Consider the following 15,537-nt stretch of genomic DNA (forward strand, 5'->3'; position numbering starts at 1 on the left):
GGGAGGAGAAAAACAACACCATGCAATGGGATTTAGCATAAAATGTAAATTAGTTGAGAAAAATCCTTACAGGTGAAGTGGAATGGTTGCTTTCACTCCAGGGGGGAATTTAAATGAAATATTTACAATGAACAGATAGATGTAGACTAATATGGATGGATAATATTAATCCCCTTGATTATCTGGCCCCACTTCCATTATTAAAATTCAGCTAGAATCAAATCATATCTCAGCCACCACCCTAATGAGGATAAATGATATAGAAAAGCTTATGGCTGGATAAATAGTTGAAGGTCAGCTGTGATAGGCTGCAGCTCACCCATGACCCAAATTATGACAAGTAAATACTATTAAAAAAGAAATGGATAGATCAATCATAATAATAATAATAATAATAATAATTAAAATCACTGCGATCACACTTCTGTCGCCAAAAGTCACTCAGCTGAAGCTCAAACTACAACCAAAATGAAGATAAGCGATACCAGAAAAAATTGGATGGACGGTTCTCTTGGCAAAAACCAGCTCAGATAGGATCCAGTTGACACGCGACCTTAATGAGGGCAAGCGGATTAGAAGACTGATGATCATTGATCCGTGAAGTGAGGTCATGTGCATCATAAAAGGCCAAAAACAAACACGGCGTCACTCATTAGCATAAAATGAATTAACAGAGGAGGTACTTTAAAAAAAAAAAAAAGTCACACACTGACTACTTAAATATTCTGCATGCCAACTGAGTGCCGCAGCACATCAGCATCACGCAGCCCACAGCCGGGAGGGGTGTCAGCTGGGTCCACGGATTAAAATAAGTATGCGATAAAAGGTTTTGGAAAAGGGACAGACAAGACAAGACAAATGTTAACGAAAAGCAGGGTTAATGAATTTGGATTTTAGATTGAAAAAAAGGCTTGAGCTCAGCAGCACTCTCAAGTTTAAGTTCAATACATTGACCTGTGATTAATTAAGACGACAACGATGCTCACTTGATCTGCAGAGCTAATGTAGCAGACATGCCACACCAAAATGCTCCAGCACCACCTCAAGGGCACCGCTGTGCACAAACGGTGAAAGGTTCTGCTTTAATGGGCCCTCAAGCCCTTAACTCCGCTAGTCATGCCCTCTTCCACCATGCAGAGAGCAGTGTACTTGTTTACAAAAGTGGCACGAGTTTATCTCAGCCTGGCACATGTGCAGGCAGAACAACAGCAAAGATGAGCACAAGAAAAAAAGCAGTTGTTGGAAGGCATTGCGATAATATAAAAGTATTTAAGGAGAGGATTTCCTGGCAGCTTTTTTAGACTGTACTGTGTGGGAATCTTTCTTATTTGCTACTCAAAAACTATTGAACTATTACTCACTTGTGAAATATACACCCACAGAAAGATGGGTTCAAAAAATGGTTGTTGGTGACTTTTCCTGGTGAAATAAATAATCCCCAAAAATGTTGCTCCACCATTTGGATTCAATCCGGTGTTTGATGAGTTATACTACTAGTATAGCAGCTATTTAGAATTTAAATTAAGGTAGTGGATCGGCTTGAAGCTTCAAACCAATGCCTGGCAACAAGTCCCACTGCTCTCAGCAAAAGTCACCCGAGATATGCTCCAATCAACCCCAATAAGGACAAATGGTACCGAAAATGGAGCTGTGATTGATCGGCAACTAGACCTGCTTTCCTCAGCTGGGGAAAAAAAGTCACCTATAACTTTAATGAGGCCAACCAAGCAATAGAAAATGCATGAGTGGATACCCTCTGTGATTGATTGGCAACCATGCCAGGACAGATGTCTGCTCTTTACCGCATGCTCATAATCGTAACAATCACGCCCCTGATGGATAGGAACATCTGCTTTAGAAGCAAGCGCTGAAGCCAAATGAAGCTTCACTTACAAAAAAATGGCTGTTGAATTATGGCGAGACAAGCCTTGGCATCACTACGTTATGAAATACAGCGAAAATATAAAGCGGGAGCGTACGAGGCGTCGTAGAGAGATATGGGCCGGAGTCGGATTAGCCGCGATGCCAAGCAACGGCGGTGGCATCCAACGAGAGAAATGAGCTCACGTCTTGACCCGACATCACAATCCCATTACAGTGTCCTAATTGGATCTAGTGTGTGCTGCGTAGTGAGAGCATTAGAGCACTTTAGTGTGCTCAGAGGAGACCTTCGGACATTCCATTTGGGATTCTGCTCTCGGTTTGCAGATACCGCAAGAACATTGGCTGGATGTGAGGCGTATGAAATCAGCATGTACATATATTTGCCTTACTACATTGGTGGGTCAACTTTCTTTTGATTGTTTTATATTTCTATAGGCACCACTTTGGGCTGTTTTGGAAGAAAAAAAGAAATCCTGGGTTGATCTAATTTTTTATCTAAATTGGGCTGTTTTTAATCCAACATTTTAAGAGTGCAACATTTTTGAGGGTATAAGAAACAAATGTGTTTGGTGATTAAAAAACAACAACAGTGTCAGCTCATCCGCACTGTGATGCAACTCCCCCAGGCAGCATTATTCTGCTCTACGCACCACCGGCTACAAAAAGCCATCTCCAGTTGTTAGACTCACAACTTTTATTTCACAACTCTAAAAGCACACTATTGCAAACAAATGTGTACTACTTAGTGGAAACTCCAAGCCACGAAGAGCTCGGTCAATTAACACCATTAGTGAAAACGCAACCTTTTAAGACTTATTTATATAAGCACACTGGGGAACGGCAGCCAAGGATATACGTAGGTAATCCATAGAATTGTAAATAGTGTGCAGAAAATAGTGGATCAATAGCTCTGTACATTATTGTGGAGCGCTCAACATGGTGACCGCATGCAAATTTAAGGAGCAAACAACTCAGCAGCACCTCCCAATCGCTTCACAATCTCGCCCTTAAAAACTCTCTGTGAAATTTTCAAACTAAAATCTGAAAGAGAATACAAGGTGAATAAAATGGAAATGTGCCCTGTGATTGGCTGGTGACCGGTCAAAGGTGGGCCCCATCTTCTCTCGCCAAGTAAAATAAACTCTGACTAACCTGATAGAATATGGATGAACAGCTGTTGCTAATACATTAGCGTGCATTAGTGTGTTAATGCTATTAAAAGGATTTTGACACTTTCTCACTTTTTTAAACCCGTGAGAACAAAACATACAGTATCTGAGAATGTGATTTTATGGATGACTCATTTTAAGAGGCGGGGCGGACCTCTGGGGCATTAAAAATAAGCCACTAAATTGAGAAAGTAATGGTCCACAGCCACCACCGATGAACTTCCACAAAGCCGGTGACCTATATTTTAAAAGCGCCACCAGAGTCACACCACAAGTGAAGGTTAAGCGTTGACCAACGCTTATCTTACCTCATCTTATAAATTGAGAGAGAGAAAAAAAATGATGCCACTTGACAAACACTCAAGTCAAGGACATCTCTGAAATTAATTCATAAGGGTCCTCAACAATTCGCAGGCAAACGAACCATCAAATCACTTAATTTTGCGGCAAAAAGATACCAGAGAATGCTTAGAAGCAGCGACAGTTAAAAGACTGGTGGGAAATAACACTCATCTCGGTCCTAAATCTTGCCGTCGTGTTTTGCTCCAGGTGTGATGCATGCGATCCATTTTCATAGTGTGTATAGCCACTCACATGGCGGCGAGCGTGAGATGGCGATAAATCAACACCGGGTAGAAAAAAAAGATACTATCGAGAAGCAACCATTATTATTTATTCAGCATGGTGCCAATCTCTCCTCACCCCCTTTTACCAGCATATTACAAGAAGGTCCCCCATGTGATGCCGCATCATTGCAGACAGTGAAATAATGCTGACAGCTGTGTCGCTACAAAGCGGAGTGCAGAAAAAACAAAGGCTGAGCCTGAGGGCAGTGTGGCTATTAGAAAGGATGCCATCCATGCATGGGGACCTAAACGAATAAGAGAAGCACATTCAGTCCCTTTCCTGTCACACAGGTAGGGCCTAACAAATGGCCGGAATTACTTGCGACATAACTACAAAAGGCACAAATAACTGCTAAGTTGTGGGTTCAAATGTTTGGTGACAAAATATAAAGTGTATTTTAAGTCAGTTTTGCTCAAATCAAATGTGGTTTCATCTAGGCTACTATCTTTTTGTTGTGTTTCTTATACTTATTTAATATGAAAATGAAGAACACCTCCCATCACACTGAACTATTGCCGCCATGGACAGAATATGTAATAAATGTCATGGTTGGCGACTGTCAAATCATATTCAATAGTACAGCATAGCAAAAGGTTAGATGGGAAGCAAACAACTCGGATGGCATTTCTTTTCGTTGCTGACCTAATGAGACTTTACGTTTGTGTAGCATATGGAATAGTGTCACTGCTCTTGTCTGGCAGGTTTATTGAGGGAAATAAGAAATGCTAGAATTGAAGTCTGACATAATGTGACATCGGTATTGAGGCCATCATGTCACATGAACAGGCCATGGCACGTTAGGAACCCCGCTATTGAAAAGATAAATTTAAGACCTATAGATCCCTTCAACATATATGTTAGCTACCAGAACATTGGCTAGCCAACCTATAGATCCAGTACTTATCGATTCACATGTAGATAACTCATTCAACTCAACTTGACTTTAGCTGTATGGTCCAAATTGAGGTTTATTTTCTGTCAACAAATTGTCAGGTGCGCTGGGGGCGTGTCATGAAAAATGACCTCGGACCACCAGAATGCGACACAAATCTCTTTATTATATGGATTTAAAGTTAATTAGCAACTGTTTAAATTTTCTTGGATAAGTTTCTTTGTGAAGTGCTGCAGGAATGTCCAGGATGACCCTAAAATGTCTTCTTCAAACCAAAATGGCCGACTTTTAAGACAGCCAAGTGAAACTGGCTTCAGGGTTGAATTTCTAATCATGGTGGGGTTACCGTATTTAGCTACACTACATCAGACACCACCCAAAAAAAAAAAAAAAAAAAAAACACTTGTCAAGACGATACTGTGAGCATGCCAGTAAATACTAACTGCAATGGTACGTCTCTTATCAGTCAAGCATCACCACTTCCTCATGTTTTCCGAGGCTACCGCTCCTCCCCTAAGATGTTCTCCCATCCACTCCGTGCACAACAACAAGATGCCTCTTCACACCTCCTCCGAGCCTGCCGTCAAGAGCTCAGATCACTCTCTTAAGACCTTCTTAAAACCTCCAAGCGAACCAAAAGTATGTTGTAATGTGAATTTATTCAGAGCATAAGCATGTGCCCGATTTAATCTGATGGCAGCTGCATGAAAGGCACTCTGGAAGTTTTCTCTGCAATTATACTGAAGGCTACAGAAGGGAACATGTAGTGTTTTTATTTTTGCACAACTAAGCACATCTCTCTTGCGCCCCCAAAAGTAATATTCCAGCGGAGCCTTGGATTGATTTTTACATAGCAATAAAATAACAAAAGGAAATGAAAGTCATCTGTATCAGGGTCAAACTGTCACCATGATAAAACCATTATTATTAACTTTATAAACACTATTTTAAGTAACGCTTAGAATGGAGTTATGCCATTTAAAAAAAAAAAAAAGAAACAGTTCTTATGTGTGACTTCCACATATCAAACTGTGAGTATTCAGTGTTGTCAATTTACCAACAAATCTTTTTGTGGTCTTATTTCCCATCCAGACTGCAAATGTGCAAATGCACAGCTGGCTAATTTAACAAGATGTCAATATTTTATGCTTCATTAACATAAGGCATAATGTGAAAGTGATTCACAATGCAGATTAACATTATTGGCATGCAAGTGTAAAAAATAATAATAATAAGTGGAACACTTGGGAATGAAAAAATCTTCTTCGTGTTATAACGAGATCAAGAAGTCAAAGAAAAAGAAAAACAGTCACTCCAGCCAAATCTGCTGGGATTGACTCCAGTACAACCAATTGGGGGCATAAGAATTGATGGACGAATGTGTGATGTGAAGGACTGATGACCTGCAGGCTGCATCGTGCTTCTCTTGCCAAAAGTTAACTAGGACAGCTGTCAGCCACCCCTGACCCTAATGAGGACAAGCGCAATGGAAAACAAATGGATAGATGTACTCTTTGATTGGGTCCATGGTGGACCCCACTTCTCTCGCCAAAAGTCAACTGGGACTTTTCTCATGTGACTAATGAGGACACGTGGAGAAAAAAAATGGATGGATGTGCACAATGAGTGAGTGGCAAACAACCTGAGGTGAAGCGTGCTGTCATCAGGATAGAATCCTGCTACACAAATGAGTTGTATAGAAAATGCATGGGTGTTTGTTGATTCCAAATAGTATGGCTGACGGGTGTAAGTGAGGATGCCGACGGCAATTTTCTGCAGTGTCTACAATCACTTCCTTTCAATCCACACACCAGATGGGTGTGGATTTAGATCACCCATTCAAACAATGACCACATTTGCATTTAGACTCCGCCAAAATTCCTCCACCTGCTGCCTGCCTTGTCACATGGGCAATCCTCAGTCCCATCAACCTCAGGCATATCTACCACATATGATTGAACATGTGTGTAGATTTTTGTGGCTTTTCTATCTATTGCTCCAAATCAGGGTGTATAGTCGACGGCTGTTTTTTTTTTAAAAAACACTTCTCGAACAGAAAGGACCCACGCCGCCACATGTATAATCAGGACTCCCGTAAAATTGACAGCAGCCCATAATTTACAACCGAGCGTTGCAATGTGTCCTGAGTTTGATCGATTCTGACACAAAGAGAGGCTTTTAAAGTGCATTCACTTATGATCAGAACAAAAAATATATATAAAACATGACATTGCCATTCATCTTGTTTGCAGATTGGAATATTCATTCATGCCTACTTCAGAAGCTTTTCAGATGCCAGAAGTGGTGATTAGCGTTAATTGACATGATGACAATGAGGAGGCACATTTAATAGGAGAAAAAAAAAATCATATTTATATTAACTCACCCCAAGGAGAACAGTGTCTTCGCCTTGGAACACTGGGATGAACTTATCTCCACGCAGGATTTCTGACCGGTTGAGTGGACGAAAACGACACAGCACCTTGATATTGCATTCTGCATTCCTGTCATCCATTGTTGTGAGAACAAAAAAAGAAAAAAGTACAGTCCCCAAAATTTTGTGACAGCACAATAAAAGAATCTTCTTGGAACCTGTTCCCAAGTGGATGCTGGCTTATGCACACGCAAGGCAGTGCATTTGCTAGATTGGACTAGATACTACGAGTTGGGTTTTTTTAACGTTCAAAAGCATGGAGGAGAAAAAGAAGAGGGGGTTAAAAAAGAGAGAAAGAAAGAAAACAACCCAGAGGCTCAAATTGGTGATGAACAGATGGCGGCGTGTTACAGTGGGGGAAAACAGTACAAACTGGTATGGTCGACAGCGTCTGCAAAAGGAGCATGTTCGCATCTCTCTCTCTCGCTCTCTCGCTCTCTCGCTCTCTCGCTCTCTCTCTCTCGCTCTCTCGCTCTCTCTTTCTCTCGCTCTCTCGCTCTCTCTCGCGCGCGCTCTCTGTCTCTCTGACTCTCTCTCTCTGGGTGGGCGGGGCATCCGACATCCTCTCATCAGCACCACTAGATGAAGAAGCACTCCGACACAGTTTGCCCCACGCTCCCCCCTAAATTGTCCATACTGTCATTGTTGCAGTATTATTTGATAGAAAAGTTCACCACTAAAAATAGTACAGAAATAAATGTTTTCGGGTTGCCAGGTCAGGTCCTACAGAACACCTGCATAAGAAATGGAACAAAAAGAACCTGCTTTCCTGTTTATTTCTGTTGTTGGGAGAGATGCATGTGTCTCTTATATTTTGGTGCATGCAGCACATGTCACTGGGCAAACTCAATACAAACAATGCAGCTTTTTTCTGCCAGGGTTTATTCCCACTGTTTATACAAATAAAGATCTGTTATCCATTTTTTTCCTAGCATCGAAATGTGTTTTGTATGTAAATAAAATATTTATTTTTTTAGATTATTATTTTTAAAACTTCCGACTCCACTGATTGGTTCGTGTTTTGCTTGGATCTTTGGCACCACCGCGTGGCTACTTTTGCAACTAGAACATAAGGGAAAATGTCACGTCAGTTATTTTCAATGGTTAAAAATACGCTGAATTTGACTATTGATAATGACTAATTTATTTAATATTTAATCAAATTTATGTAATATTAAGGCTAATTCAATTCCTTTGTCTTGGCTAAAGTTAAATACAGCGCACGCGCATAGAGGCTTTTCTGTGCGTTTGATTTAGTAACTAGATGAGCTGTATGAGTCGTTACCCTTTCTGGAGCGTCAACAATACCGCCACGGGCGGAGGTGTTCCATAAACCGAACGCACAAACTGTCAGACGAATCCAACGACCAGATCAGCCTGCGAGACGTCTACTAGCACTAGTCGCTCAGTTTGGCTGGCCCCTTGATTACCTTTCTGTCATTTTAACCCAGCTAATCGATTATCAACGCATTTTGTGTCGTCTTAGGTTTTCCGTCGGTATCACGTTTTGCTCTCACGCACAATGGCTGACCCCAAATACGCAAATTTACCAGGAATTGTAAGTAGCAATTGCTTAGCAGGTTAGCCTAGTTTCGGCTAAGAAACTAGCTCTTAACATCGATCAGCTGTTTTACTAGCGTTATAACTTAGACATAACTGACATTAATGTACGCCTTTACATGTTATATGCATTACGTACGGTGCGGTAAAAGCCACCGTAGATGAAGTAGATTAAGTTGTATGGTGTTTGAATAAACCGGGGCGTTGGCCAGGCTAAAAGATGCTGCTAGTCGTGCATTTCGGTTCCAATTGTTGTTGTTTTTTGTTCTTTAAATAGGCTTTTAATGAGCCGGATGTGTACGAGACGGGTGACCTACCAGAAGATGACCAGGCTCAATTCGAGTCGGTAAGCTGTTTGTTTTCGTATAATAATTTAAAAAATCTGTTGTGTGTCAATGTCAGACCCAATTACGTCATAAACTGGACACGTGCTTATTTTTAGAAAGATTGCATGGTTTGCATTTTAAATGTTAACGGTAGGACCAGTGTGAATGGACTTTTAGATTTGTTGTAAGGAGTATACGCTCACCTCATTAGCTACATGTGCCTGCTATTGACTGGCTACCAGTCCAGGATGGAGCCAAGTCAGCTGCGATGGGCTCATCGTGACCCCATTGTGCATTATAATTCAAATACATTAACGTTGTGTTAGTGTATTTGAAAAAAATGCAAATGTTTGGATTCCTAACTTGAAGCGGTAGAAGCTAATGGGCATTTTCCCTCCTATGTCGGGCTCCCCTTCCCAATCCCCCTGTTGTTTTGACTTTAATCCACCTCTCCCCGGACCCTAGCTTTTACAAGTAAGATTGACATTGTTTTATACTCCCAGTGGGCTTCGATGCTGTGCTTTGACTTGCATGATTTTTATAATCACACTTTTCCGATGTGTTGAAGGGAATTAGGAGACTTAAAATATGAATGTGTTGCTATTTTTAAACTGTTCCAAAAGACAGGATGAACTGCCTGCCTGTGTGTGTGATTGTTCAAAGAAAGAAGTGTTTGTACTAAAATTGCTTTCCAGCCCTTTTCTCTTTCTAACTTGTCATGCTGTCGAGCAGCTGCTTCATGGCTAACCTCGCCCTGACTAACTTGGCTGTTTATGGGCGTCCGTCCGCATGCGCCACATCTCAATAGCGCCTTATCTTACTATCAGCCTCTTTGCGATTTGACACAAGTACTTTTCACCGCAGACTATATCCAACTATATGAGGTGTGTCAACAAAGTTCCAGGTCTGGTGTTACGAAAGATATTTCAAACTCAAATGGCACGTTTTCAAAGTTGAAGTCTAACAAGTGTAATCTTCATACACTCCTGGAAGAAGTTTTCATCTTTTCCTCGTGGGCTGAATGAAGCAAACGCCGCAGGATCATGCGGATTGATCATGTGGTCCACATTTAAGGGAAAACCGAATAGTTTGAATTTGAAACGTAGTTTTTGAGGCATGATTCCTGGAACCTTTCTGACACACCTCTCATGGACTGCACTTGTATGGCGCTTTATCCACACCCTATTGTCAGGGAAATGTAACAAATGGTTTCAAATTGTGTGGAAATCGTGTAGGTTCGCAAAATTGTTAAATATGCAAATGCGTGAGTGAATCTTTGAGATTATGTCGTAGTTGTGACCTGACCAGGCAGAGTCAAAGAGGATCTACCATCTCTTATGTTACAACCGGGTGAAGAGAGAAAGTACTGGAGGCATCCTAGATGATTCCAGGGTGCTTACTGAAGCATTCAATGCTTTCTTTCTGATCTTCTCTCCCTGATCCCAGTCAGCTGATCCTGCTCTTAGTGTGTCGTGTGTGTGGGTGCATGTGTGATAACCACATTAATACGTGTTGTCTCTCTCTCTCCCACCCTGCAACTGTTTTATGCTCTTTCTAACTCTCTTTGGAAACCCAAGGAGCTGGTAAGAGCCTGACTAACCCTCCTCGTCTCCATCCCGCTTCCCCCCTTGCTCCCGCCCCTTCATCAGTGTAACTTTCTGAGTGCCTCGTTTGATATCGTCTTGTCTGACTCTGCAGTTCATCCTCATAATTAGCAACCAGTCGACACTATCGCTTCCTTGTTCCATTCACCTAGTCTCGTCTTGGTCTGCCATAATTTCAGAATGAGTTACATTTTAGTGGGCCACTGCTTTTTAATCATACTGAAATCACCAAGGAAATCCTGCCACACTAATCTGCATCATTTTAATTTTGTCATTCATTTATGATTGTCGTTTTAAGTTCAAGGGGAATGTCTTAAGGGATTTTGCTTGCGGTGGTAAAAGTTTTCCCACCGCTTCCCATTTTTTTGTGCTATCTTATATAAAGAGGGTCCTTGGTTTACAAAGTTTTGAAAGGTCCACTTTTAGTTTGGAGACGTAACCCAAATCTACATGGCTGCCAGTCAGTGATGCAGAAGCCATAATTACAATAAATGTTCTTTTTAAAAATGCCACAAATCTCAAGTATGCCGCCAAATTGAAGAACATGTCTGGACCCTGGTAAACTGAGGACCCTCTACACACACGTATACATATATATTCGGTTTAACTTATTTTACTACCCCCGATAACAGGAGGAATTGTGCAGTGACAGTGTGGAGAGAATCGTGGTCAACCCCAATGCTGCTTACGACAAGTTCAAGGACAAGCATGTCAACACTAAAGGCCTGGGTCAGCTTCAACTTGATTATCGGGCCAAAAAAGTCCACAAATTGATTTCGATTTTTGTTTTCACCATTCGCTTGGTCTCCTTGCTTTTGTTTGCACAGACTTCTCAGATAGAATCAGTAAAAGCAGAAGAGTGGGCTACGAGTCTGGAGAATTTGAAATTGTGAGTGCATTCATTTGATTGTTCAATCAAATATTAGAACGACATCGCGAAGATGTCTGCTCGTAACAAAACATGTCTCTTTTTAAATATCATAGCTTTACCTCCTCAGCTTGACTTTCCACGCCAAACTCGCTTTGCAACCATATTCTCTGTTCTTGCTGTGTTGCGCTGCAGCTCGGAGAGGGCTGCGGCATCAAGGAAACGCCCCAGCAGAAATACCAGCGCCTGGTCAACGAGATCCAGGAGCTCTGTCAGGAGGTGGACACTATCCAGGTAGCCTGTCGCACACTCACAAACGTTCTTACCACTCATTGACGTGACACTGGACTGTGTCGCCAGGCCGTCACAAAGGAAAGCAACGCGGAAGAGCGCCTGACCCCGGTGGTCCTCGCCCAGCAGGCGGCCCAGCTCAAGCAGCATCTAGTTTCCGCTCACCTCGACTCGCTGCTGGGACCGCAGGCGCACATCAACCTAGCGGATCCGGACGGAGCGCTGGCCAGGTGAGCCACACCATGCTGGCCTCACTGCCTGGTGGGGAAGGAGAATGAAGTCATTACAAAAAAAAAAAAAAAAGTGCCGCTACCATTTTTCTCCTTTGTGCTCATGGCCAAGATTTTTTCACACAAATACAGACTTTTCAAATTTAGATACAAATTAGATTTACATTGCCATCTTAGAAGTAAATGAAAATAACCCCCCCCTTACACCATTTGGCTACATCTCGTTCCTCAGGCGCCTGCTCACACAGCTCGAGGTGGCCAAGGGCAGTCGCGGCTGCTCTGCTGGCGACAGTAAGGCGTCAGCGGCAACCAAGGGCCCAGATGGAGTGGTCCTCTATGAACTACACAGCAGACCTGAGCAAGAGAAGTTCAATGAGTCTGCCAAGGTAAAAAAATATATATATAGAACTGTTCAGGATGTTATTCACCATCATTAAAGCACAGTAGCTTAATAAGCCAGGCCACCCCACGTACACAGAACTGCTGGGATCAAAATGATGACCGTGTAATTGCACTACCTTGTTCTCTCGGTAGATGGCAGAATTGGAGAAGCGACTGGCAGACTTGGAGATGGCTGTTGGCTCAGCATCAGACAAACAGGTACTGGCACAAATTACATTCGTCTGCTTCCTTCTCTTCTGACGACACAGATATGCAGTGTGTATTTATGCTCCTGTTGCTATGGAAACATAACCTCCCACCTTGATTTATTTGACTGTGTTTAACCTACGCCGTTGTCCTTGGCGCTTCCACCGCAGGGTCCTCTGAACGCCGGCATGCAAGGAGTCAGTCTGACAGTGAGTCGTCTACTCAATTAATTTAAAAAAAATCAATCTATAGCCAAAGAACAAGGTCTCACTTTAGAGATTACATCATTTCCTGTCCCATTGCCCTATTAAGTGGGTGTTTTTTGTTTCAGAATACTTTGGAACTCCTCCAGGCCAGGGTCAGTGCACTGGACTCTGCTACTTTGGATCAAGTGGAGGCCAGGCTGCAGGTAGGCGTGCTAACTTTAGTGAATAGGAGGGCAGGTCATTTTAATATTTGTTTTATCTGTTCTGTAATTCATGTTAAATGGGAGTCAATGCACATTTGCCACCTTTTAATATTTTTTCATATATAAAATACAAGGACGTTTCATATGGACGTGACACGATGGATTTCTGCATTTTAGAGTGTGCTCGGGAAGATGAACGAGATCGCCAAACACAAAACAGCCATTGAGGACGCCGACACACAAAACAAGGTTTTACCGTGCTTCACTTTCACTTTACTCGCATGTATGTCAAGGTTTTCTTGTTGTTTTGTTAAGCTTTAATATGTGTGCAGCTGTCGCAGTTGTATGATGCGGTGCAGAAGTGGGAGGCCATGTCCACCTCCGTACCTCAGGTGGTCCAGAGGCTGGTGACAGTCAAGGAGCTACATGAGCAAGGTGACAAACTCGCAAGACTCAACAAGACGTGCAATATTGCCTACAAGCCGGCGTAGTGTTGCCAGGAACCACGTTACCCGTGGGAGCTCACTGACGGGGGTGTATTTAGGTTAGCGGGGGAGGAACGAATGGTTGGAAACGCGAAGGAATCTCGTCATGGTGTGTAAACGGAGTGTAACACTTGAGAACGGGATGATTATATCACATCTTTAATATTCATCAGAGCGGGAGTAGATTTGATCGTTGCTATTTTGTCATCATGGATTTTTCATGCAAGCCTTGAGCTGATTTATTTCAATGGGATGGATCACATGACACCATTGTATTTGTACGCAAGCCATTCAAAAGTTCCATAATATGACTCCTTTCAGGAAGAATTTAAGGTGAACCGTCCGTGTCTGTGTCTGTGTGTCTCACAGCTATGCAGTTTGGCCAACTTCTCACACATCTGGACACCACTCAACAGATGATCAACAACTCTCTGAAAGATAACAACACCCTGCTGACACAGGTAAGGTTCATCAGCTACATGCACCCATCAGAATTAGGAAGACGGTGTAACTTTGAAAATGTGACTGAGTATTCATGGTACAAAAAAACAATTCACCTCAAATACATCTTCCCCATATTTACTTGTGTCAGGTCCAGCAGACAATGAAGGAAAACCTGGTGGCCATAGAGGAGAATTTCTCCACGCTCGACCAGAGGATGAAAAAGCTGTCCAAATAAAGAAACCTGGAGAAAGAAATACAAGAAAACAAAGCGTTTGGAAATGGACAAATGAGACTTACACATTGACGCTTGCCCCCCCCCCCCCCCCCCCTCAACCTCCTTTCCTCCTACTGCTCTCTTCCTCCACCTATGCCTTCTTCACTAAGTGGAATGTTGGGAAAGATTGACAAAATAAGACCAAAATTCTTCAAGGTTATTTAATTGACTGTATTGTGTGATTGCTAGTAGAATTGGAGATTTAAGACGAGACTGGATTCGTATTGTCCAATGAAATGGCTCACAGTAAAGTTGGAAGGATACCTTAGACATGTATTATAAACTGCGGCCTCTGAAGGAAAATTGTAAATATGACTACATTACCTTGTTTGTTTGCTTGCGTTCAGTCACTCACTTGTATTTATATTACGACTGGGAGGCACACACCGTTAATCTGCTTTACCATTGTCTAAACTTCAACTGTATTGTCACAGAATATGATCAATAAAACATGAACTTGGCTCTATGTATTGTTTGCGTTTCTTTCAACTGTTATACTTGCCGGGAACCAGTAGATGGCAGCATAGCACCGTCGAAAGGACACAAAGCATGTAAGAAGGAAAAACTTCCATACATAACGTTTTTTTGTTTAAATAGCTTGTTTTGATAAGGGAAAGTCAAACCTACGGGATATTCCACAGCCGGTGTAGCGAAAGAAGGGCGTGTCCTCAGTGCACAACAGCGACCATCTGCACTCAATTAAATCACAACACAGCACTGTTACTGTCAAGTGTAAGAGGAGAAGGAAGACTGATGATAATGACGTTGAATGAAGCTCGTTGAGGAGTGGGCGTCAGTAATCGGTCACTTCACAATGCGACATTGTTCAGACTGTCTCCTTAAAACCAATATTAATGCTACCTTTACACAATTTTCGAATCAAATGCATGCAATGCATGTTGTCGAAAAGCAAGCAAAATTAAGCATTTTATACTTTAATCCCCCAGAAATATCCAAAAAAAGACTAAATTAAAGCTTTGCACTTACCAGGCTGTAATTAATTAACAATGGCATTATATCATAAATCCACATTCAAATGTTTTTGAAAGACATATGCCGTGCATTCTTGACGGGGGCCACAAAATTTAACCTTGTGGAACCCCAAAATAATTAAATTGTACATCATGGTCACCATACTTACTTTTTAAAAATGCTTTGAAAGTAAATTGGTAAGGTCTCATTCTTTTTAAAACTGCTGTTTTTTCATGTTCTTGCTTTCCAACATGCAAGATAAATAAATACAAATGAAAAGAACAGCTCTTACTTTGTGAGACCATGTTAGATTTTAAGCTTTATTCTTTCATCACATTAGCAGCTGTATCTCTCCGTCTCGCGTTTGAGCCGGGATGCTTTCCGACAGCTGCCTTGTGTGCGTGTGTTTATGTATGCGCGTGTGTGTGTGTATAGTGGAGTGAGCTGGCTGGGTGTGGCGCAAGTCTTGACCGAGGCAGT

The 15,537-nt window shown here is 42.0% G+C and overlaps 2 protein-coding genes and 1 long non-coding RNA gene across 4 annotated transcripts in view; 1 reads left to right on the forward strand and 2 right to left on the reverse strand.

Annotated features, from left to right (window-relative positions):
- The window catches only part of kif5ab (kinesin family member 5A, b), a 43,150-nt gene extending 35,768 nt beyond the window's left edge, over window positions 1-7,382 (reverse strand). The window contains exon 1 of the mRNA XM_061291336.1: window positions 6,959-7,382. Coding sequence (XP_061147320.1) covers window positions 6,959-7,087 — 129 coding nt within the window. The 5' untranslated portion in view covers window positions 7,088-7,382. The remainder of the gene's footprint in view (window positions 1-6,958) is intronic.
- A 955-nt stretch (window positions 7,383-8,337) lies between these two features.
- dctn2 (dynactin 2 (p50)) lies at window positions 8,338-14,551 on the forward strand. The gene is made up of 14 exons (XM_061291947.1): window positions 8,338-8,564; window positions 8,844-8,912; window positions 11,129-11,225; window positions 11,324-11,385; window positions 11,560-11,658; window positions 11,725-11,885; window positions 12,118-12,271; window positions 12,420-12,485; window positions 12,644-12,682; window positions 12,805-12,882; window positions 13,060-13,131; window positions 13,215-13,317; window positions 13,737-13,828; window positions 13,960-14,551. Exons 1-14 carry the CDS (start codon window positions 8,529-8,531, stop codon window positions 14,044-14,046), a joined length of 1,215 nt encoding a protein of 404 aa, XP_061147931.1. The 5' UTR covers window positions 8,338-8,528; the 3' UTR covers window positions 14,047-14,551.
- LOC133162625 (uncharacterized) lies at window positions 13,511-15,454 on the reverse strand. Of its 2 annotated transcripts, none has more exons than XR_009716251.1 (3): window positions 15,350-15,454; window positions 14,713-14,774; window positions 13,511-14,052 (listed from the first exon to the last, which is right to left on the reverse strand). It is a non-coding gene; the product is annotated as an uncharacterized LOC133162625 (long non-coding RNA). The 2 variants fall into 2 exon arrangements; XR_009716252.1 differs by having other exon boundaries at window positions 15,227-15,369.
- Window positions 15,455-15,537: the final 83 nt, after the last annotated feature.

The sequence above is a fragment of the Syngnathus typhle genome, linkage group LG11 (genome assembly GCF_033458585.1).
Source record: "Syngnathus typhle isolate RoL2023-S1 ecotype Sweden linkage group LG11, RoL_Styp_1.0, whole genome shotgun sequence".
NCBI classification, from domain to species: domain Eukaryota; kingdom Metazoa; phylum Chordata; class Actinopteri; order Syngnathiformes; family Syngnathidae; genus Syngnathus; species Syngnathus typhle.